This window comes from Juglans microcarpa x Juglans regia, chromosome 8S (assembly GCF_004785595.1).
Source record: "Juglans microcarpa x Juglans regia isolate MS1-56 chromosome 8S, Jm3101_v1.0, whole genome shotgun sequence".
In the NCBI taxonomy this organism is placed as follows: Eukaryota; Viridiplantae; Streptophyta; class Magnoliopsida; order Fagales; family Juglandaceae; genus Juglans; species Juglans microcarpa x Juglans regia.
In genome coordinates this window covers 2,203,631-2,228,993 of record NC_054609.1, presented here as the reverse complement: position 1 = coordinate 2,228,993, position 25,363 = coordinate 2,203,631, and the positions used below count along the sequence as shown (strand labels likewise).

The 25,363-nt window shown below is 40.4% G+C and overlaps 1 protein-coding gene and 1 long non-coding RNA gene across 2 annotated transcripts; both read left to right on the top strand.

Moving 5' to 3' along the window:
* The first annotated feature begins 148 nt into the window (after positions 1 to 148).
* On the top strand, positions 149 to 529 carry LOC121244787. Its single transcript, XM_041142995.1, has one exon. It carries the CDS (start codon positions 149 to 151, stop codon positions 527 to 529), a length of 381 nt encoding a protein of 126 aa, XP_040998929.1.
* Positions 530 to 10,338: 9,809 nt separating this feature from the next.
* LOC121244020 lies at positions 10,339 to 11,122 on the top strand. The gene is made up of 2 exons (XR_005936364.1): positions 10,339 to 10,705; positions 10,916 to 11,122. It is a non-coding gene; the product is annotated as an uncharacterized LOC121244020 (long non-coding RNA).
* The last annotated feature ends 14,241 nt before the right edge of the window (positions 11,123 to 25,363 follow it).

The following is a 25,363-nucleotide window of genomic DNA, read 5'->3' as shown; positions in this document are numbered from 1 at the left end:
AGGTAAAGAGATACCTCGCTTTGGTAGAAGCAGAAAAGCCTCACTTCAAGTATTTTCAAATTTAGCAAATTTCGGGGACGGAAAATCCAAAGGCAGATAAACTGGTGCGGCGTCCGGGTGGGAAGAATCTACCTTGCCGGATAACACGATGGTTAGGACAGTGGAAGTACCCACTGTCGGGATTGAAGTAATGACAATACAACCTGGGACACCAGACGAGGCAGCAAGCATAGTTAGATATTTGGAAACTGGCAAAGTATCTGAAGATAGGCAAAAGGTAAGAAAAGTTAGGAATAGAGCGGCGCGTTACACCATGATCGAGGGAGTCCTGTACCGGCAAGATCACTCGGCTCCTCTTTTAAGATGTATCTCCCCAAAGGAGGCGCAGTACATGTTAGCAGAAATACAAGAGGGAATTTGTGGGAACCATTCAGAAGGACGAACACTAGTCGGGAAAAAAATGATGAGGGTGGATTACTACTGGTTGCAAGCCCTGCGAGACGCCAAAAGCTACTCACGAAAGTGTTAAAAATGCCAAGAGTACTCTTAGATCCCCCATTGCCCGCCTAAGAAGTTGACGTTGATCACCTTATCTTAGCCATTTGCCCAGTGGGGGTTGATTTGGTCGGCCCACTTCCCCCGGGAAAAGGGGGGGTCAAGTTTGTAGTGGTGACGGTCGACTACTTCACCAAATGGGTCTAGACTGAAGCCTTCGCCACCATCACCACGACTAATATCACGCGATTCCTGTGGAAATCAGTAGTTTGTAGGTTCGGCATCTCGCACACTATCATCTCGGACAATCAGAGGTAGTTCAACTCTGACCATTACCGAAATTGATGCCGAGACTTGGGAATCGAATTTCGATACTCGTCCCTTGGGCACCCTCTGTCCAATGGAAAAGTTGAGACAACTAACAAGACGCTAATGGGAATACTCAAGAAGCGACTCGACGATAGAAAAGGCGCATGGGCTGAGGAACTCCCCCCCGTGCTTTGGGCCTACATGGTCACAGTGAAAATGTCGACCGAGGAAACCCCCTTCACTCTCACCTATGGACATGAGGCAATACCACTAGTAGAAATTGGACTTCCCATGTATAGAGTTTAACACTTCAAATAAGAGTCCAATGACAGACGACTGGAGGAACAACTGGACCTGCTGGAAGAAGTCTAACTAGAAGCAGAGATAAAGGCTACGTCCGACAAAAGAAGGGCTGAGAGGTGTTTCAACAAGCGTGTACAACCGAGGACATTCCATATAGGGAATTGGTACTCAAAGAAAAGGGAACAACGACGCGGGAGGAAAGAAAACTGGGCCCCCACTGGGAGGGTCCTTACATGGTCATCGTCACAAATCGACTAGGTTCCTATCACCTCAAAAATTCCCAAGGAAATGAGGTACCACACCCATGGAATTTCCGAGCACCTACAAAAATATTACTGCTAAGCCGACTCACTTGTCAGAGTTTCTATAATGTGGTGTGAAAGTTACTGGACATAATCAAAATATGTATTTTGTCTTGTCTCAGTAATTGATTTTAGGAGCATAATGTAACGAGGAAATCAGTCTACACATCAGCACGGTTAACTGCGCCAGATAAAAACTTCAACAACTTACCTCCCGACAAGGCGAAAAGTGAAGGGTAGGCCTAAAAGGTTGCCTTATCCTTCTCGCAAAGGAGTGCGGGTCGGCCCTTGGTCATCCGAAGATAAAACTTACCTTTCTCGTAAGCATCAATAGGCGAGAGCGCATCTAGTAATATAATGCCCAAACAACTTACCTCCCTACGGAATATTATAGGGAAATGTAGGCTTTAGGGTTGCCTTATCTCTCTTAAAGTGGAGAGCGGGGTCAGCTTAAGACTACCCGAATCACTTACCCCGACTTCCGTTGTAACGAAGTGTTGGTTCAGCGCTAGCTTGGCCCAAATATACCATTTCCTGCGATGTCAAAGGACGGAAGTGAGTCCAATATTAGACTACCTGAACAACTTACCTCCCCAAGAAGGATGATAGGCCAGCATGCGGCTTAGTCTCCTTGTACAGGAGAGCAGGACTAGCCTCGAGGCGGCCCGAATAACTTACCCCAACCCCATCATGGTGAAAGAGCAGGGCAACAAAGGGAAATGTAGGTCTTCAGGTTGCTTTATACTTCCTGTGATGGAGTGCGGGTTAGTCCTCAGCTACCTAAAGGAAAATGTTACCTTCCTCGTCAGCATCATCGGGCTGGAGCGGGTCTAGTAACTTACCTCCCTACGGGATATCATAGAGAAATGTAGGCCTCAAGGTTGGCTTATCCCTCCCACACTGGAGAGCGAGACCAGTCTTACAGCTACCCGAATAACTTACCCTTTCCTACTGTGTCAACGGGCGGGAGCGGGTCCGATAACAGACTGTTCGAATAACTTACCTCTCTGCAGGATATTATAGGGAAATGTAGGCCTAAAGGTTGCCTTATCCCTCTCGTAGCGGAGAGCGGGACCGACCCCACAACTATCGGAATACTTACCCTGCCCCCACCGTAGTGAAGGAGTGGATCAGCCACATCCCTGTTCGAATTACCTCCCCGGGGGACAAAGAGACGGGGTGGCATAAGGCATTTCGACCTCTTCCCGATGGAGAGTGGGGTGAGTCTATAGACCGCTTGAATAATGGAAAGTAAAGATACGGATATCATCAACAGAATCTATAACAGCAAAAACTTCATCAACAACTTACTTCCCCGAGAGATGAAAGGGAAATGTGGGCCTAAAAAGATGCCTTCTCCCTCTCACGGAGGAGTGCGTGTCGGTCCTTAGCCACCTGAAGAAAGAATTCACATTAATGAAAACTTCATCAACAACTTACCTCCCTGCGAGGTAAAAGGGAAATCTACGCTTAAACAGACACCTTATCCCTCTCGTAGAGGAGTGCGGGTTGGCCTTTGGCAACCGAAAGACAGGCTCTCCACCAAAGAAAGAGTCTTCATCAACGGAAGCTCCATCAAAGGAAAATTCATCAACAGAAACTAATACTCTGACAATGCAGGAAAATGAAAGCGAAAAAAAAAAAAAAAAACAAAACAAAAGGGAGGCTAAAAGCGAGATGAGCTAAAAGAAAGACAACTAAGGAACAAAAATGAAAGGAAAAGCGGCATGCGGCTCCCTACCCAGAAAAAGTCAAGCTGAGTCTATAGGCCGTACTAACAATAAAAGCGGGTGACAAAAACATCATCATCTGACAAAGAAACGTAGTGTAAAAGGCATCGACCGCAGCCAGACGCTGCAAGGTAGACCGCGGGGAATTGTAGAAGAAAAAATACAACTGGATACACAAAATCAATTTATTACTTATGTAGGATTACAAAGGACTAATCGCATCACGAAGTCGGATTACAAAAGATAAGTTACATCATAAGGTCGTGTAAAGCCAATGAACTACAAAGAACAATTCACACTGGGAAGCTCGTACACTCTACAAAACAACCTGCAGTACCACCTACTCCACGCATACACGTATAGGAGAAAAGTGCTTGAAAGGGTTCAGGGCTGTAAACCTTATTGAGACCGACTCAGCGGCCAAGAGCAATAACCACATAACCATAGAACCACACCATGGCATCCAAGTCTGATCGAGTCAATCTTCTGGGTATGGCATGCGGTAAAGGCCTCCACCATTACGACGTGTCAATAATGCCAAAGATTCTCTCAAGACATCAATAGGGATGTTATGAGGCAATTAATTGAGTCGTATGATGGACACACTGTGTGGAACTGCAATAGCAAAGGATTGGCAAGGAAATCTGCGTGGAGATTCTGCCCACATAAATATGGCTTGATCCTCGCAGAGCCACCTCCAAGCTTCCGAGATGACCTGCCGACCATGGAAGACGGCGGCGGGGTCAAAGCATAATAAGCAAAAGGAGGAGAATGAGAATAGGAGGTTCGGGACCCAACAATAGGGGATTGGCGAGGAGATCCACCCGAAGAGTCCGCCTTCATAAGGCGAGTTCATTTCCAGCAGAACTGCCACCAAGGCCACTCAAGATCAAGCCCACTCCGAGCATGTCGCGTCTCTGCAAGGACACCTCATGTGGAGAAAATTCACCCACGCTCATAGCCCAAAGGTCACACTGGGGGTTCTGAAGGAGAAAGGTCTTCATCTGCTTTTGGCCTTCATTGTAACCAAACTTCCAGGCGTCATCACGAACCCCCCGAACGTAGGACAACTCATTGCGCAAGCTGCGAACGGTTGCGTCCCTAGCCTCAAGCATCAATTGGTTCATGGTTAGGGCGGTCTCCACATCCAGTCTCTACTGCCTTTCCTCCTTCAAGGTCTTCATCTTCGCCGCTAGCTACTCGTTAGCCTCATTGACCTTAGAGTCGAGCCATTTGATCTACCAACCATCTGTTTCTTGTTGCCGATGAGGCTCTAGAACATCAGCCTGCAATTGCTCCGGTTTCGACTAACACTGGTCTACAGATTGCTACAGCATGTCCCTAGCTTCGCAAGCTAGCGAGGCCTTAATGTGGAGTTGACTGACCTCCCATTGGGACCGGATTTGATCAGCTAGGGCACCCTCAGCTGCCTCCCTCTGCTCCCGCTCGAAGGCCACACTTTCCATGGTCGTCTGGACTAGAGAGTAAAGGTTGTGGTTCTCTCTCCCTATTTTTACTAGGCTATCTACAAGGAAGGCAGCCAGACGCTCCAACACCTAAAACGAAAGATGAGTAAAAAAAATAAGGGGGGGGGGAGAGAGAGAAAACGAAATAGTTGGTGAGTAAAGTTTACCTTGGTATGTAGCTTCCTGGCTTTCCCCTTCGCTCTATGGACACAATTGGCGTAGGATCATCTGAAGATCCATGGGAGCCTCCCCGGCAATCTCCCCGTCGTCATCAGGGATACCAATGACTCCCTCACCTTGAACATCGCCAGCTGTCTCCACCAAGGCCACGAGGGCTAATGTGGAACGACAGGTGGAGCCAAGTCTATAGATGCTCTTAGAGGCGTAGGTAGATGAAGGACCAACACAGACTGCCCCTAGAAGGAGTGGCAACGACAACACTATTCGAGTCAGTGGGAAGGGGAGAGATGTTGCCAAGTCTTTTTCCCTTCCCCACAACCGATGGGCTCGCAAGACAATGGGGAACAGACGCGACAGTCTGATTCATGGAAATCCCTGCATGAGAATGCTGGTTGGCGGGGGGAACCGGGTATTGACGGAGGCTATCATCTGACAACAAAGCCTCTGAATACATGTCGTTTGAATGAGCCGCCACCTAGGACCTGAGAATCCCAAGTCTCACCTTCTCACGTGGATTTGGTTTTGGGCGGTAGATCGAGGCATTAGAGACAACGCGCCAGTTGGCACGGACAAAGAACAGCTGCCAAACGGCCTGCCTGGCTGGTTATTCCAAACCGTCGACATGCAAAAAGAAGAACTTGCGGTTGTATTCCTTCACCACCTTATGCTGCTCCTTTATCCTAGCCAATTCCTGAACAAACTAGAAGCTGTAAATGCGTCAACCCTTCTGTACTAACTTATGAGAAATTAAGAATTCACGGGCGTGCAGATTGGGATAATCCGACCCGGCCTCCTCCTAGGCACGACGCCAAATGACACAACACGAGATCAAGATCCTCTATGCAAAGGGGACAGGCGCCAGCTCAAAGAAAGCCAGTACTTCATGAACCGGCAGGGGAAACTGGCAACCTTAGGCCACAGGAGAACATTGCAGCATACGCCACAACTCTAGTATCATCGCCTTCCTCATCCACCCACCACCAGTGGGAGGGGCACTTCAAGCTCTAGCTTTGGAGGGATCCCATAGGTCGCTTTTAATTCTTCCAATTTCTCAGAAGTAATTGTCGACCGCCAGAAAATCTTGCAAAGTCATCTAAAAGGAAGTCATCTCGGGCGGCAGTAGCTTGGACTGCGCTAGAGGGCACCGCGCAAGTATCAAGATGCAAAGATTTCTTTGGGACCATAAGGAGCAAGAGAGATTTATGAAAACAATTAGGAAGAAAGGCAAGAAAATAAAACTACAGGATAACAGAACAAAAGGCAGAGATTACAAGGGGCCACTCAACGGGATGGGAGTCCTTGTATATATAGACGAGAGGAAGATCCTCTTATCGAGGCGTCATAACTCCGCATATCTCACACCCACTCAAGTACTAGTATCCCTCGATTAACGCAACTATCATAAAGCTTATCCATTGGAATGACGTGAGAATTAATGACTGCAAAATACAGAGACGTGACAGGGAAGTCGGAGGGGCATCATTGAATGCGAAAACATGGCTGACGTTGTGATGCCATGTGAACGGAATACAGACGAACGCTCGGCATGAGGCCAGGTGGGTCGGGAACTCGATCAGGCCAAAGAATTGACATGGTAACTGTAAGTGGAATTTTCCCCTTAGGAAAAGCCCACAGAATCTCAGCCCAGAAGTCCAGCCCAAGGGGTTTCTTATCCAAGCAAGAAGCGAACTAACAACTAGGGAGAGGCACTGTCTAGTCGACAAGACAACTGGACTTGACACAGCGGCGGCCTCCCTCGAGAACCGAATGTTACAAGATACACGGGAAACACGGAGGACCATCAATTCATCAGCATCAGATCATCGACAAATCATATAGATCAGATTGAGGTTCAGGGAACCCTCCCACATTAATGGCGCTGCTAAATTAAGTCACACTCCACAATTATGAAGTCGACACAGGGCTACACTATATTTAAAGGTTCTGACAAAATGACCAGTACGGGGAACTCGGACTTCACAAGAGCAGCCATGATCTGCTCTTAAGATCTGTAGTAGTATAAATAACTGATCTAAGATACGAAAAATTCTCTCTGATCACTAGAATTTCTTACATATTTACTACACTCTAAGGGCATTTACTAACTTTGGCATCAAAGGTTCTTTGGCCCCAAGGCCGCCTTCTCAAAGCCGCATTATTCTTCTCTGTGCAGGGTCCATGGTAGAAGACCTGAGTTGTCGGAATTGGGCCCAAGGGTGTGCAAAACATGACGTTAACACACTAATTTTGTGCTAGAGAGCACGACTAGCGGTCAAAGCTGGACGGCACGCTAGTAGGACTCAATGAATAAAGTATTAAATATAATTTAAAATCTAAATTACAGCTAGTTAAGATGGAGAAACATTTTAATTAAAAACCCGTAAAATATAAAGATAATTGGCCAATGGAAATTGACCACTACCGTTTTCGGCCTATTTGCGAGGGCCTGCAAAAGAGTAGGGCTACACTTAGGAAAGGTTTGGATATATATATTTTTTTTTAGATGAGATAAAATGGAAGTTGAATAAAATATTATTAAAATATAATTTTTGTTATGAGATTTGAAAAAATTAAATTGTTTATTATATTTTATTTAGACGTTTATAAAAATTATAATAATTAAATAAGATGAGTTGAGAGTATTTTTAAATTCAGACAAAAACTTAGCAATTTGTTCATACTTTCCAACAACTTTCTGGCTCAAAAACAATGTGGGATCCAATTTTAATGCAGTATTCTTTATAATGTGTCTATCAATCTTATTCTCTAAATTATAGGGTGATGTTTAAGTAAAAAAATATAGAGAATCATAAATTTGTCTATGCCCCTAAAATAAAGGTCGAATGTTTGTCTTTAGAAATAAATAAATAAACCGTTACACTTTAAAGAAGGATCGAACACCAATCCAGTTTTCACGTGTATTAACGTTGTAACGAAAATAAATAGAGAAAAGACACTCACTTGTCGGGTGTCCCATATAACCCCATCGATTCAAAGGCCGAGCCTACCCATTTAAGTCCGGTAACTCAACTGTTTTCGCTATATCTACTCTTAATTCACATGCATGTCAATGCATTTGGCATTTGAATTTCATCTCTAATTTTGTTCATGTATCTATCTCTAGCTTTCGTTTACGCAACCGTCCATTTAGGAGGGAATAAAGTCTTCATTCCCGTCGAGTTATCCTCTTGATGACACGTGCGTACTCTTTTAATTACAAGCTTTGGCTCCAAGTTTCGCGACTAATTGCTCAATGTCATTGATTCGATTTTATCTCAAAACTACACGTGAACATCGTTGTGGCCAAGAAACGCCGACAATTACTTAGATTGTTTGGCCGACGAGACACAAATTAATTTGGTCTTGTTCATTTTATCTCATCTTAATTTATTTTTAAACATAATTATTATAATTTTTTTAAACTTTCATATAAAAAATAAAAAAATAATTCTAATTTTTTCAAATTTTTAAATATAAATATTATTATAAAACTATATTTTTATAATATTTTAAATTTATAATATTTTTTATTTAAAATTTTTTCTCTCATTTTTCAAAATCTAAAAAATACTCAACTCAAATTATCTCTTTATTATTTACAAACTATCTTATTATTATTCACAAAATTCTCGTACCATCACATTCTCCAAATCAGCACTTAATAAATAAATAGATTAAGGTCTAAATAGATAAATTTATTTTGATAAACATAACGGACCAACCCACGGCAAAGTCGGCAAGTGGGTCTATTATGTTTGAATGGAAGCAACAGTCGCGAGTCAAAGGAACCAAAACGTACGCAGACCAGATCATAAAGAAAAACGGAAGGAATCAAATTAATTTATTTTTTAAATACAGATTTTTTTCTTTTTTTTTTTTAAGAGAAGAAAGGACGGTCCAAGACTCCAAAATGAAAGGATGGTCCTTTCTTCGGAAATGACTTTTATCCGAAATGAGATTATGACTGCTTATGAATAAATAATTGAAAAAAAACAGCACAGATAATTTTATTTTGGAAAGAATAATGTTTTCTAAATAAATAAATTTTATATAAATATTTTATAAATCATTTATAAAGAATAATTTTTTTTTATACTTTTTTAAAATGAGATTCATTGTTTTATCAGGATTTGTATGAGTCTTGTTTATTTAGAGTTTGTACAAATTATTTTTGTTTTGAAAAATACTAGTTTGCCGCCTATGTTTATCTCTCTCATTTTGACCGCTCGTGTATTTAATTTTTTTAATATATTTTACTTAATAATTAAGTAACTTTTAATGTATTGATATATTTTTTTAAAATATTTAAATATGTTAAAAAGAAAAAAATACAAATACAAATTTGTGCTAGGCAGCACCTAGTAATCTCTTTTATTTTTATTTGTCTTAATTCTATACACTAAAATAGTATTAAGGAGTTAGTCTACATACAATCCTCAAATCCTCATTTGAGGACTGTTAATATAAGCCCATATAATTATGTTTAAAAAAAATTAAAATTACAATAACATCATTTTTAAAATGATGATTTTTTTTTCTTTTACTCACATTCATTAATATGATTTTTTTTCTTTTACTCACATTCATTAATAGGATTGTATACGTAATCTCCCATTTAGGATTGTAAATAAAATTTTTCTAAAATTATATACATACATAATATATATACGTGTAGTATAAGACTTTTACGTAAAATCTCTTATATATTTAAAGATTGATTGTATATAAGACTTATTTTCTTGTTTTATGAAATCATCTCACGCTAAAAAATGAACACGAGAGATGACAATTAATATGATGATTAACGGTTTATTTTACGAAAAAAATAAGAAACTCTTATAAATAACTAATTTAATGTCATATTAAAAAATAAGGTAGCACTACAAGAGATTCTTCCTAAAAAATTTGCCGATGAATGCAATCTTTTTTTCTTTTCTTTTTTCTTTTTTTATTTATTTTAATCTCTTTAAACACTTTTTTTTTAAAAATTAACAATATTATTTAAACATTAAGTAAAAAAGAAACTAAAAAAAAATAAAAACTTTTATCAAAACCCACTAACGAGATGTTTTGTCGGGAGAGAGAGCATTTTCCTAAAAATTAAAATGAAAATAATTGAAAGAAGTAAGAACACAATTTCTTTTCTTTTCATTTGATTTTGTTTCCTTCTAGATGGAGGTTGAGGCCAAGAACTTGATCCAAGCATCTAGCAAGTTACGCGTAGCCAACCATTTGTGGAAGTGGACGGTGGATCTACTAGTTTGAGATCTAGAAAAGTAATAAGAAATTGTCACGAGGGTATCAAAGTAATTAACTGTGTCTCCCTCAGAACTTTTCATCCGTTCCCACTTCCCGCCCAATTTGTCCGTAAAATTGTGTTCCAGTAAAGGGACTTTCACGGTTTCACCTTTCACCCTTTTTCTTTTCATCCGACCCAAACACAATTTAGGGACCGATATAAATGGTGAATTTCGTTGGGATTATTGCTTTTTTCATTTAATTGAATTATTTTTCATTTCAGAACTGGGGGTAAATTAGCACGTGCGACGGACAACTGCTAGTGTGTGTGGAGTCGTAATCAATACAAACCCTTGGCCTCTAAGTTTCGTTGCCGCTGTTAAATCTCCCAAATTCCCAACCATGTCTAAAAAACAGAGAGAGAAAAGACAGAGAGAGAGAAATGGCGATGAGGCAGCTGAACGAAGACGGGAAAGCGGTCAGGGACTCGGTGGTAAAGCTAAATCCAGATGGAGATGAAGCGGCCAGATCGGAGACGGAGCCGCGGTTCAAGCCTAAACCCGGAAGTGTCTTTCCGAAGAAGAAGAAGTTGGTCAAGCGTATGATGCTCGATCACATGATCCAATCGTGTGCCAGCTTTTGTCCTGCCGGTCGAGTAGCCGACGACGGCGGGTCCTGACTTGTGAGTCTGTAATTTTCTATGTACTGTTTCAGAACGACCCTGGATTTAAAGCCGGGACTTTTATTTTTGTTTGTGTATACAGATTCCGAGTTGTTTATGAAAGTTTTGAGATTTGATATGAATCATTTGAAAGTATTCGGATCAAATTCCACACCCATTTTGAGCAATTATCCGAACCAAATAAATTTTCTGTTCCCTTTTTGTGTTCAGCGACCTGACACTGAAATTCAAGAAGCAGAGAAAGACAGAGATCAGAGATGTGTTCGTGTGGGGGTCATAATCATATGCTGAGTGCCGACTCTGACTGTACACGCCGTTAGATTTGACTGAGTCAGTCAGATGGATAGATTTTTTTTTTTGTTCTTTCTATTATTGTAATATTACATTATTAAATAAAGTTAAAGCAACTTTTTACTATGGTTTTGTTTCTCGATTTTCATTAAGATCGATTTGTCTGGTTTTGCTGGCGTACTTGCATGAATAATGTTAATCCGTGTGGTACTTAATAAAAGGACATCATGACAACATGGTCCTATATATAATGAACATGATCCAAATCAAAAGCATCATCTTCATATTATAAAATAAAAAACATGAAAGAAGTACTATGATTTATAGCACTCATATTTGACGCTTTCCCAACGAACAATATAACTAACAGAAACTCTTTTTCAATAAATAAGGAAAAAGATTGTCATGAGAGCTTTTTTCTATCTATTGTCAGCTTCAATCATTTTTCTTTTTTGTCAGATTTGTCAAAAGGGGGAAGCAAAAACAAAAACAAAAAAAAAAAGGAAAAAAGAAAAAAAAACACATAATTAAGAAATCGTAATTAAGAAATTAGCTAAGGATATTTCATGATTTCATGATGTTGTTGTCAAAACCTAGTGATTAGCTTTGATTCATTAATTAAATATTCCAGGTAATAATTTAATGATTTCATGAATTAGAACGGCCGTGCATTTGGCATCAGAGGTGGCTCCAAAAGTATGAAGCCCCACCTGATATAATGACATTGATTTAGAACCAAAAAAAAAAAAAAAAACCTTTTTTTGCTTTACTTTATGATAAATTTGGAAAAAAGAAAGAAAAATGATTGAAGCTGACAATGGATAGAAAATAACTCCCATGGCAATCTTTTTCCTTATTCATTGAAAAAGAGTTTCTGTACGTTGGTATTAATGTTAATTGGTTGGTATAGTGCCAAATTTGAATGATTAAGGTTTTGTTTAGATACATAAATATTTTTAATTCATCTTATTATATTATTATAATTTTTTTAAATTTTTATATAAAATATAATAAATAATTTAATTTTTAAAATCTTAAAATAATAATAATAAATAAATAATATTATAACAATATTTTATTCAACTATTTAAAATTATTTTATCTCATTTTATATCACCTCATTATCCAAATGAACTAATTTTCTTCGCCATAACTCGTACCTCTATGACCAATTAATTCTTTCCGAATCTAACCGTCCTACGAACGACATTCATGATGCTAAAATATTGTCCAAACGCTATGTTTTTTCACTGTTTTTTATTTCATAAATATTTTGTTTTCTAACACGAAGATGATTTTGATTTGGATGTCGATTATGGGACGGACCATGTTGTCATGTCGTGTCCTAACTCCTTATTAAGTACCACGGAATAACAATACTTTATACCTATCATGCAAAAATTAAACCGGACAAATCGATCTAAAGAAGAGAATCAGTGAAAATCGAGAAGCGCGTATAAGAACGAATTAAAGATGGTACAAGGTTGCTTTAACTTGGTTGGAGTTCCCAGCTAGCCGGAGCCGCCATTAACACCCTTCTCCATCTCTCTCTCTCTATCTCTGCTTCTTGTATTTCAGCATAAGGTCGCTGAACCTTTCACAAACAACTCGGAGTCTGTATATATAGACAAGTAACAAGAAAAGTCCTGGCTTTAATCCAGGGTCGCTCTGAAACAAGCACATGGAATCCCATGAAGACTGATTATTTTAACTTCTAAGACCCAAAACCGAAACCCATGAAGACTGATTATTTTAACTTCTAAGACCCAAAACCGAAACCCATGAAGACTGATTATTAATCTAACGTCCAAGACCCAAAAACAAATCAAACCAAATACGTATATAAGTAAGAACACATGATCTTTATAATATTACAATACAGTGAGAATTACAGAATCAGAAGACGTCAGGACTCGCCGTCGTCTGCAACTCTGCCGGGACGACAAGTGTTGGCACACGATTGGATCATGTAATCGAGCATCATACGCTTGACCAACTTCCTCTTCTTTGGAAAGATGCTTCCGGCATTAGGTTTGAACCGAGGCTCCGTCTCCGTTCTGGTCGCTTGATCTCCATCTGGGTTTAGCTTTACCACCTCATCTTGCTTCTTCCACACCTTGTCCCCAACTGCTTTCCAGTCTTGGTTCAGCTGCCTTATCGCCATTTCTCTCTCTCTACGTTTTTGACATCATTGGGAACATCCAGGTATTAATCAATGGGAACATCCAGGTAACAGCGGCAAGTGGGCAACGAAACTTAGACCCGAAGCGCCTGTGTTGATAGCTGTGTTGATAGCGACTGCAAAGTATCCGTCACAAGTGCTAATTTACCCTGTGAAAACCCCTTTCCGGGCCAACAATTTCATAAAGATTCCTACACAGAATAAGTTCTTTTATTTTCCTTCTTCTGATCTCCTTTTACAAACGAAGAAATTCTGTCATATCAGTTTGGACCGTCGTTTTTCCGGTCCACATTCAAGCTAGGCAAAAGCTGATGTACTTTCCTTCTCGATTTCTTCGTTTTTCATTTTCTATTGGTCAAATCTTCCTACATTCATTTCACGTCGACCCGAGCTTTCCATCCAGACCGACCACTACGGCCCTACCAGTCCACTTGCTATCTCTCAAGAATAATTCTTCTTAGTATTCCACACACCATACGTACGTTACATCTTTTTTTGTTAAAAAATTACAGATATAATAGAAAGTGTTAAACACAGCAATAAGAAAAGAAGAGGAAGTGTTCGATAGAATGCTTAAGACAGAATCAGTTTTTCTTTCAAAGCTCTTGCTTGTCTGTATTCTTCTATTACAATAGTGTATTTATAGTATTTACAAATATACACTTTGCCATGTGCAATATACGACAGCTGTCCTACAGAAAGTACATCTGTTATTCCTCTGTCATTGTAGGTTTGCTACACACATGTGTAGAGCGGCTGTGTTGGTCTGAAGAGCTGCTGTATTGCTCTGAATGGGTCTGAAATGCAGAGGTAGCAGAGTTTGGTGCTTCAACAGATTGAGAGGAGGCAGGAGCCTTAATACCCTCCCGCGATTCAAGCGGCACATTAGCAAGTGTGAGGCTTGATCCTAGCTGAAGAAATCTGTTGGGAGAGAGTGGCTTAGTCAAGATGTCAGCAAGTTGATCTTTGCTGGACAAAAATGAAACTTGAAGTGTCTTTGCAGCAACCCTCTCACGCACAAAGTGATAATCAAGCTCGACGTGTTTGGTATGGGCATGAAGTACAGGATTCACAAATGAATATGTTGCACCTAAATTATCACACCACAAGACAGGGAAATCAGACAAAAAAAATACCAAGTTCTTTTAACAGGGACTGAATCCAAATAACCTCGCACGCCGTGTTGGCAACGGATTTATATTCAGCCTCGGTGGACGAGCAATCAATGGTTGCTTTTTTTTTGAACCCCAGGAAACCAAGTTAGCACCAAGATACACACAAAAACCTCCTGTGGACTTCCGATCATCGGGGCATCCGGCCCAATCAGCATCAGAGAAGGCAGAAACTTTCACAGAAGAGGAGTGAGACAAGAATAAGCCTAGGTGTTGAGTATTTTGAAGATAACGCAGGATTCTTTTTACTGCCTGCCAGTGGGAAATTCTAGGGCTATGCATGTACTGGCAGACCTTGTTCACAGCATAAGACAAGTCAGGACGGGTAAAGGCCAAATACTGAAGACTCCCGACAACACTTTGATACAGTTGTGGGTCTTCAAATGTGGACCCATCAATGGCAGATAATTTCACAGAAGTGGACATGGCAGTGGACACTGATTTGCATTTGTGCATGTTAGTCCGAGAAAGTAAATCAGCTATATATTTTGACTGTGAAAGAACAGACCATTAGAGACCCTGGTAAATTCAACACCCAAAAAATAATGCAACAAGCCCAAGTCTTTAACAGGAAAAGAGGAACTCAGAGATGCAATAAAATCAAAGATAAGCGTGGAACTAGACCCAGTTACAATGATATCATCAACATAAATTAGAATATAAATGCAGTCAGAGTTAGTGTGCAGTATAAACAACGAATTATCAGACCGAGAAGCATGAAAACCTAAATGAAGTAATCTATCAGTGAGTTTTGCAAACCAGGCCCGAGGGGCCTGTTTTAAACCATAGAGAGATTTTTTTAGCTTACAAACATGTGTGGGATGATCGGGATTGATGAAACCCGACGGTTGTTGCATGAAGACAGCCTCCTCAAGGTCCCTGTGTAGAAGGCATTCTGCACATCAAGTTGATGGAGAGGCCATTTGTATGTGACGGCAAGAGCAAGAAGGACACAGATTGTGATGGGCTTGACTACGGGGCTAAAGGTTTCAGAGAAATCAACGCCAGGCTGCTGATGAAAACCCTTTGCAACAAGCCGTGCTTTACGGCGTTCCAAGGTTCCATTAGCGTGCCTTTTGGTCTTCAAGACCCATTTTGAACCTAAGACGTTGAGATTGGGGGTGAAAGGGACCAAGTCCCAGGTTTGGTTTTTTAAGAGGGCATGGAACTCGATCTGCATAGCAGATCTCCACTCCGGATATTTGGATGCTTCAGAAAATGAAGAGGGTTCTTCGCGAGGTGGTCGGTTTGAAGAAGGAAGGAAAGGTAGTGTTTCCGTGAGGGATAGAGAGGGTCGGGGTGGAGGCCAAGGTATGGTGCCGTCTGTTCGTTGTTTGGGACAGTGCTTGAGAGCTCGGGATCGAGTAACCATGGGGTGAGAAGGAGGGGGTAAGGTTATCTGAGAAGGGACAGAAGGTTGTTGAGGGAGGAGAGGAGAAGACGAGTTTGCGGGATTAGGAGAGCTCGAGGGATTGGAGTTGGCGACGGCAGAAGGTAATGAGGTAGGGTTCTGAGAGGAAGATGAAGTGGGTTCTGGTCTTGATGGGCTTTGGGCCGTGGGTAAGGGTATGGGACGTATGGGCTGAGACGACAGGATGTTAATTGGAGAGGAAGGTGTGATAAAGGCAGACGTGAGAGGGGAAAGTATGGGCCTATGGGAAATCAAGGTTTCGGAATTGAGAGATGCATCAAATGGAAAAAGATTTTCATTAAACACAACATCCCGTGAGATATATGTACGACTAGAAGAAATGTGATAACAAAGATAGCCCTTGTGATCTGGGCTATAGCCCATACATACACACATTTTGGATCTTGGGTCAAGTTTGTGTTTATTGAAAGGTCTTAAGTTAGGCCAACAAGAAGATCCAAAGACCCGAAGAAAGAGATAGTCCGGAGGGTGGCCCATTAAGACTTCGAAAGGAGATTTGTTGTTGAGAAGAGGGGTGGGCATGCGGTTGATTAAGTATGTGGCCGTTTGAAATGCTTCGGCCCAAACTTTTTGTGGGATGGATGCATGAGAGAGCAAAGAGAGTCCGGTCTCGACAATGTGGCGGTGACGTCTCTCAATACTCCCATTTTGTTGGTGAGAATAAGCGCAAGTAACACGATGAATAATTCCTCGGGATTGAAAAATAGGTCGTAAAGGACGAAACTCTCCTCCCCAATCCGTTTGAATAGAGACAACATTCTTAGAAAAAACATTACTCACATATTGGAGAAAAGCAAGAATAACAGAGGAAACATTAGACTTAGATTGCATTGGAAAAAACCACAAATATTTGGAATAATCATCTAAGATGGACAAATAAAAGCGAGATGAATTACTAGACAAAATTGGGGCGGGGCCCCATACATCAGCAAAAAGTAACTTGAAAGGTTCAGAGGAGATAGTGGGGGATATCGAGTGAGGGAGAGCATGAGCCTTTGCTGTTGTGCAGCTTGGATAGAAAGCTGTCTCACGAGTGGATGTGGTAGGAAGGCTAAAACGCTGGATGGTAAGATTGGTAACACGAGTTGAAGGGTGACCAAGCCTTTCGTGCCACTGAGTTGTAGAGATACGTGAACCCGAGAATGCTTTTGGAGTGGATGTAGATGGTGATTGGGATGCAGTGATGGTGGATGGCAGAATATAAAGCCCATCTTCAACGAGTCCCTTGAGTCGAATCGCCTGGGTAGCCGAATCCTTCACAAGAAAAAAATGACTGTGAAATTCAAAATACACATGATTGTCAAGACAGAATTGCCGAACAGAGAGTAAATTTCTAGAAATGGAAGGCACATGAAGTAGATTATGAAGAAGAAATTTGCCAGAGGGAGAGTGAAGTTGAGCCGAGCCCGAGTGCTAAATGGGTATGGTGGAGCCATCACCGATGCTCACTTGGTCGGAGCCTTGGTATGGAGTGGAATCCAAATTCAGAGAGGCCAAGTCTGCAGTGAAGTGATGAGTTACAGCGGAGTCTGGGAACCAGTTGGACGTCGAAACATAAGGGGGCAGTGCTGTGAAGTTTGCTGTGAGAGAGGATGGCGCAGGGGCCTGATACGCATGGTCGAAGCGATAATAACAGGTAAGAGCTGAGTGCCCTGCCTTGCTACACACTTGGCAATAGAGACGCGTATCAGGTCGGTTCTGAAAATAGTTGGATGCAGAGGCAGCAGTGTTGCGTCCACCATTATGGCCACCACGGCCACGACGACCACCACGAAATGAAGAGTTGCGGCCCCTGTGGGAGGATTGAGAACCTGGAGAGAACTTGGAACTGGTAGTGTTGGCAAAGAAATGAGGACCCGAAAGCAAACTTTGAGTCTGATGGGCCAAACGAGTTTCATGGTTGAGCAAGAAACTATAAATTTGATGCGGTGAGAGAGGGTCTGGTCGAGTGGTTAAAGCCGTAACCAAGGACTCATATTCAGTCCCAAGGCCAGCAAGTAGATAAACAGAAAATTCTTGGTTTGTAATGGTATGACCAGCAGCTCCTAAGGAGGAGAAGAGAGATTTTGCTTTGTTATAATAATCAGTGATGGATTCAGAGCCCTTGCGTAGAGTAGCGAGCTGATATTGAGTATGAAACACATGGGCATTTGATTTAGCCGAAAAAAGATTATGGAGTGTCGTCCAGACTTCATGGGACGTAGTACAATCTAAAACTTGGGAAAGGACCAAGTCCGAGAGAGAGGAGTTAAGGATGGATATGAGCAACTGGTCTTGTAAGACCCATTTCTTGTGCTCAGGGTTTGGATTTCCATCAATGAAGGCTGTGGGTGACGGAATTGAGCCATCAACATAGCCAAAGAGTTGGTGGCCTTTCAAGAAGGGTACGATCTGGGCTTTCTAGAGGAGGAAGTTTTCAATGGTGAGTTTGATGTTTACAAACTGTGTAGCAGACGAGATGAGGGTGGGTGGGAATTTTTTTCTGGAGTTGTCATTTTGTTAGGTTGGACGTTAGTCACTGGCTCTGAGATACCATGTTAAACACAGCAATAAGAGAAGAAGAGGAAGTGTTTGATAGAATGCTTAAGACAGAATCAGTTTTTCTTTCAAAGCTCTTGCTTGTCTGTATTCTTCTATTACAGTAGTGTATTTATAGTATTTACAAATATACACTTTGCCATGTGCAATATACGACAGTTGTCCTACAGAAAGTACATCTGTTATTCCTCTGTCATTGTAGGTTTGCTACACACATGTGTAGAGCGGCTGTGTTGGTCTGAAGAGCTGCTGTATTGCTCTGAATGGGTCTGAAATGCAGATGCAGCAGAGTTTGGTGCTTCAACAGATTGAGAGGAGGCAGGAGCCTTAATAGAAAGGATGATAATAACTAATATGCCTCCTATGTTTTAGCTAGGCAACTCTCTTTTAGCAGCAGATTCCTTTAGTTTACTTTCTATTAATCTGGGAAGAAGATGATTTCACAGGTTTTCTATAGCCTTTTCCTCAAGTTTTCCTGCAGATTGGGTTGGTTATCTTTGTCAACATATTACATGCTTATTAACTTTCCACGAGTTTCCCTTGAGTTTTTTCATGTGATCTTCGACGTGTTTTATTTTATAATGTCATTTATTCAATTTTAATGCTTTTATGGGTTGTAATCAATTGTGTCATGTTAATTTTTAATGTATGCGATTTGTTTTCATACAATTTTTTTCCTCCCAAGTATATAAGACTATTTGGGGCGATCAAAGTGGGAAATTGGTGGGGGACTTGCTTTGAATGGAAGCTCTTATATTGTGCATAGGATGGACTTGCCAGAAATCTCCCAGGACGTTCTTTGTTGATCTTTGTGCTCTTGTTTATTCTAGTTGAGGATCAAGGTCAATGTATAGGTAAATCCTTTTTCTTTCCACTATCTAATTAACTTAGATGATCATCATCTATTATCAAGCAATTAGCTCATGCAAAATGCAAAGTTTGTCTTTTGGTTATGAAATGTTGAATTGCTTACTTTTTATAGCTGCTTTCTTTCATTTTTTTTTTAAGAAGATGATAGTACTCCAATTTTATTGATAGTCCTCATTTGTGACGGAGGAAAATTGTGGTTACAACAAGACAATAAATACATAATAATGAAGAAAAACCAAATCCAGACATCAAAATAGCTAAGACATCCTGAATACAAAACATAGGTTTAATAAAAATTACAATTAATAGGCTGAAACTATTTTATAAAACGCCAACCTTAGACAAAACAATAAAACCTGCAAACGAAACTCATGCAAGTAAAGATTAGAGAAACAAATAAAGCAGGCAAAAATAATGGCTGCTCTCTTCATATATGGGATAAGTTCAACTTCTTCAGCAATGACCTACCTAGTTTAGCAGTGTGAATCAAGTGCTTTAGACAGCGGCATTTCTCCCTCTGTTTTAGGATAAGGGTAATTCCTCACTTGTCCTGCTGTTTTAGGAATTAAAATTCTTGTATGTTGAGAGTAATGTGATTTTTTTGCTGTTAAAAACTAATGCAACATATTGGGTTGGGTTGCTGCTTTGACTAATTATAAGTTCTCAATTGAGTAGCTCTACAAAGATACTCTGTATAAATACAATTCCTTTTAGTATTCATATAAAAAAGAAAAAAAAACTTACTCTGTATAAATACAATTGCAACAATATTGTTATTCTACTTTGTAAGCTCTACATGGAGAACTAACATGTTATTGCATTTTTTTCAGGAAACCCTTGTTTTTTAGGCAAGAGCAATCGACATCGGAATATATACCACAATATTACAGGCAACTGTAGACTTTTTAGAAGATCATTCTCTTATCATCGTCTTAATTTATGTAATTAATGTGAATTATTTTATAATTGTGAATTTGGATCCAGGGTTCGTATATTTATGTTTCGGCTTTAGGCCATTTCTTTTGAAAATTATGGGGTCATTCTCATTTTCATGATTTACAACTGAATATATATGATTTTTGAGTTTTTAGTACGTATTTTCGGCGAGTATAAATCGTACTAAACTTTTGTCTGACGCATATGATTATTTGAGGCCATAAGAGCTTTCGCACATTGACATTTACGATGAAACCTGTAGCTGGTGGACATAGTAATTTCCAACGGAAAAGGATTGCTGGAATAATAATTTCTGGCAACCTTATATAGCCGCAAATCAGTTTTTCTGACCACAGTTACTGTGATTTTTTTGTGACCAAAATTGAGCTTTTTGCCGCGAAAATATTCACCGGAAAAAGCCAATATTTGCAACCAAGACAACATTTTGCGAGAAAAGGTTTTTTGCGATGACAACATGCACGTAGAAGAATTATGAGACGAAAAGAATTGACGTGTAAAATAAAAGTTCACGTCGATCGCATAAACATCATAGAAAACAGCTTTGTAGAGGTCATAATGGGTGCATTTGTAGGCGTGATAGTGGGAAGTGACGTAGATGTGAGGGTGAGAATGGTCTCATTTGTAGTATTAATAATAGGAATATTTGTTGCATTTGAAGGGAGAGGATCAGGTAAAGGTGCAGAGTGGGAAGGTGATGTATTGTTCTTGAGAAGTTGAGAGTGCCTTTGGATGTCATCATGAAATACTTATAACCCATGAAAATGCAAGGAAGTGATTTTGGGTCAAATTTGTTACTCTGGCATTCCATAGATATGGAAAACATGATTTCGAACCAAATACTCTTAAAGAAGTATAATCCAGATGATGGCCGTGAGTTTAAAAAATGGAGATTAATGGTCAAGAGATGTAGAGGGAATGCGATTAATTTGAAAAACAGCGGTTGAGAAGGCTTCTACCCAAAACCTTTTTGGCATCCCATTATGATACATCATGGTCAGACCCAATTCACGAATATTTCTATGGTGACGTTCAACAACACTATTTTGTTTCGGAGTTTTTGGACTTGAGATTTGGTGGGTAATTCCTTTTCCAGCAGGTAGTGTTTAAAAGCAGTACTAACAAATTCACCACCGCCATTCAACTGAAAATTTTTTATTTTTTATTTGGAAATTGACAGTCCATATACTTCACAATAAAAACAAAATGAGTTAAAAAAATGGGATTTGCGCCTAAATGGAATAAACCATGTAAACCGACTAAAGTCATCAATTAAGCAAGCATAATAAGAAAATTTGTCCACAGAATTAACACGTGCTGGACCCCAAAGATCACAATGGATTTGAAATGGAAGTCTAGTACTAAATTTGCCATATTGGCAATTGTCACAAATAGTAGAAGATTGGTTTTTGCTAACAATGTTAATGAAACCTTTGGAATGTAAAGCTTGGATGGCACCAGCATGAGGATGCCCCAAGCGTTGATGCCTAAAATCACTGTTAACAGCTCGAAATCGTATAGGGAAGTGAGCTTCTGGGGCAGTAGAAATGTCGTAGAGATTACCCTTCTTGTTCCCTTGCAGCAGGACCCGATTGGTGTCCCTGTCCTTAATAATGAAACCATGACCAAAACACTTACAATTTAGAGGATAGTCAGTAGTTAACTGTCCGACAGATAATAAATTCTTTTCAAGGTTAGGAACAAGTAATACATTTTTAAGTCTAAGCTTATGAGAAGAATGACCTATCACAGTTTTGCTTGTGTGAGTAATAGGTAATTGGGTGTCATTACCAAGCATAAAGGTATCGAATTCATTATAAGGGCATAAATCAATAAGGATACTTGCATTTGAAGTCATATGGGCGGATGCTCCAGTATTTACTGTCCATTCAAGATCGATGGGATCAGATTGCGTAGTAAATGCAGCAAAAGCTTGGAGAATATCTGAGGACTGATATGTATGATTGAAACGGTGCCAACACTTCAAAGCATCATCTCCACATTTCCACAAATTTGGCAAATGAGATCTATCTTACGGTCCTTGTTTGGTTGTTGCTGAGATATTGAGGTGGGAGGAGCAGAGGGAGATTTATTTGAGAGGTGGGTTGGAACCCTTTACCTTCGGAAGAGAAGGAACGTCCTCCCAGAGAATTATTATGCTAGAGCCTCAATTTTTATGACTAAAAAAGGCAGTACAAGGATTGTTTTCGGTAGCATGAAAACTTAGACGAGTCTCATAGCTTTGAAGTAAAGGTATTATCTCACCTTATGTGGGCATAGGAGGCTTCAACATAGCTGTTGTAAATGGTTCATATCTAGAGCGCAGATTATTGAGAACGGAAAATACCTTCGTTTTGTCACTAATTAGACTACCAATGGCTGCAAGATTGTCACATATACCTTTAAACTGCCGAAGATAGTCCTTGAGAGAAGTTGAGGAGTCCTTGCGAAGGAAAGTGAGCTGTTGTTGCAACTGAAACTCTCGCTCTTGTGAAACCTGTGCATAAGCCTCCTTGAGAGCTATCCAAACTTGTGTAGAGGTTTCTAGTCCAATGACCAGACCGAGAGCATCTTCAGTGAGTGTACCAATTATCCACCCACGAAGAAGACGATCAGATTTTTGACATTCCACATATTCATAGTTGATCCCCAAGTGTCCATCATTAGATGCTTCAGGCCGTGGTGTATATTGTGTTGGTATGGGAGTTCTTTTACTAAGCAATTCCACTGAGTTTACGTTTGGATGTTGAATTGATTTGAGTTGAGATAATAAAATATTATTAGAATATTATTTTTTAATATTATTATTATTATAAAATTTAAAAAGGTTGAATTGTTTAGGGATGAGAGAAGAGTCGAGGAGAGAGAGAGAGTGACGATGAGAGACATTGATGAGTGAGAGAGCTCGAGATGAGAGAGAGAGAGTCAAGGAGAGAGAGATCAAGATGAGAGAGAGAGAGAGAGTCGAGGAGAGAGAGACGATGAGAGAGAGAGCCCGAGATGAGAGAGAGTCGATCTGATGAGAGAGATAAGGTTGTTCATCCGGGCCCCATTTTTTTCCAGCCTGGTCCGGAACCCGGATAACCAGATCTGGGTTCCGGCCCGGATTTAATTTGGCCCGGTACCCACATAACAATACCTGGATACATCCGGGCTGGATACCGGGTTTTAAATCCGAAACCCAGCTTTAAATCTGGTACCCAGATTTTTTTTCCTTGTCTTTCAATCTGCAAACAAAAAGCAATTCCAAACCTTCTGTGTTAGTTCAAGATTTCGAACAAACACATAAAACCACGTACATGTTTATGTCTTCCTTCTCTCGACTTAGGTTGTTTGTTTCCTCCATTAAAACGCCAATAAAAGCATTTCGTCTCCCCTCTCATTGGAACCTTAAGTTCATGAACAATGGCAGAGACCAACTGCTCGAATCTCGTGCTTCAGTCTCTCTTCCACGCCCTCGACCCCATATCTCTCATCCGCTCTCAGAGTTCAGACTCCAATCAACCCGTTGAAAGGTTTTTTAATGTGTACGAGTTTTGCAGACTCAAAGATCTAAGACAGGAAGATGAAGAACTCGGTCTCGGATCACAGCTTCTACATTGACAGCGACGAAGAAGTGGATGTCGGGAAAGAATTTGACAAAGGTGAAAGACAACAACGATGGAAATGCAAACATGAGACAAGTGCTTACGTCTCCCTTTTCAGTGCAGCAGAGAACGTGGCTTTGGGTTATGCAGCTTCTGCTTGCAGTGCCTTTTTAGTGCAGCAGTAGATGATAGAAATGGCTCAAATGGGGCTTTGTGTGTTTTAATTGCTTTATCCCAACTCCCAAGACTCTACCAAGTTCCCAAGATTTTAGTTGCTTTATCCCAAGTCCCAAGGCCCTTTTGAGTTCCCAAGGGCCAACCTTACATTTCTACATGCTACTTTGTCTTAGATATAGTAATTATAGTTCGTCTCTTCTTCTCTTTTTTTCTGCTATTACTTAAAAAAAAAAAAAATTCAGGTTTTTAATTCGGGTTCCGGCCTGGGTCTAACCCGGGCTAATCTGATCCGAATTTCGGCCCAGATTTGAAACTCGGGTTCCGGTCTGAGTATACCCAAGTTCTCGGGTCGGAACCCGAATGAACAGTGCTAGAAAGAGAGTCAATCTGATGAGAGAGAGAGCCCGAGATGAGAGAGAGAGTCGTTCTGATGAGAGAGTCGAGGAGAGAGACGATGAGAGAGATTTGATGAGAGAGAGAGTCGAGATGAGAGAGAAAATGGATGAGAGAGACAATGAGATGAGAGAGACGAGAGCAGTCATCTGATAAAAAAAAAATATATGGACCAAAAACATTCACGTAATGAATGCATTTGTGTGCACCCACTACATGCTAATAAAAACAAACATAGGAAAGGAATTGAAAACCTCCGACTGATGTTCACACACTTTCATGTGTTTTTTTTGGGACCACTCGTTATTCTCCTTCTACTCAACTCTCTCGTGCTCCAATCTGTGGAGGTAGGTGAGGGCGTGGTTGTGGTCCCTTCACTCCTCACCCCTTTTCACCTCAGTTCAATACCGTTTCTCCATGTTCTGATACTCGCCCACAATGTCAAGTGTGCTAGAAATTTGGTCACACTACCTTGACTTGCTACCATCGCCTTACCACTCCATATCCAGCACCTTCTCCCACACCTCTTACATCTAATAACACATCTCTGTCTACTCCATCACCCAATAACACAACCTGTTATCCCTATACGGCTGCTTCTCGTCACTTTACTTCTAAGTTCAATAATCTCAACTTGGAGTCGACCCCATATCAAGGACATGACTAAGTTTGCATCGGTGATGGCTCAACACTTCCAATTCATCATCTCGGTTCTGCTCAAATACCGACCATAGCTGGTAATTTTCTCTTGCATAATTTACTTCATGTTCTCTTTATATCTAGAAATCTTCTTTCTGTACATCAATTTTGTAGTGATAATAAAGTTTTCTTTGAATTTCATTATGATCTGTTTCTTGTGAAGGATTCATATTCCTGGGAAGTACTCCTTCAGGGTCACATTGAAGATAACCTCTATGAGTTTCAGTCAAGTGCAGCGACCTCCTTACCTCCTTATGCCTTTCTTGGTGTTAGAACTTCTACTCAACTTTGGCATTCCAAACTGGGTCACCCCTCTCCACGCACTACTTCTTTTATTCTTCATCCAATCTTCTGTTTACAAGT

Excerpts from the sequence above, each read along its gene's own strand:
- LOC121244787 (XM_041142995.1), top strand. The coding sequence starts at position 149 with ATGGTTAGGACAGTGGAAGTACCCACTGTCGGGATTGAAGTAATGACA.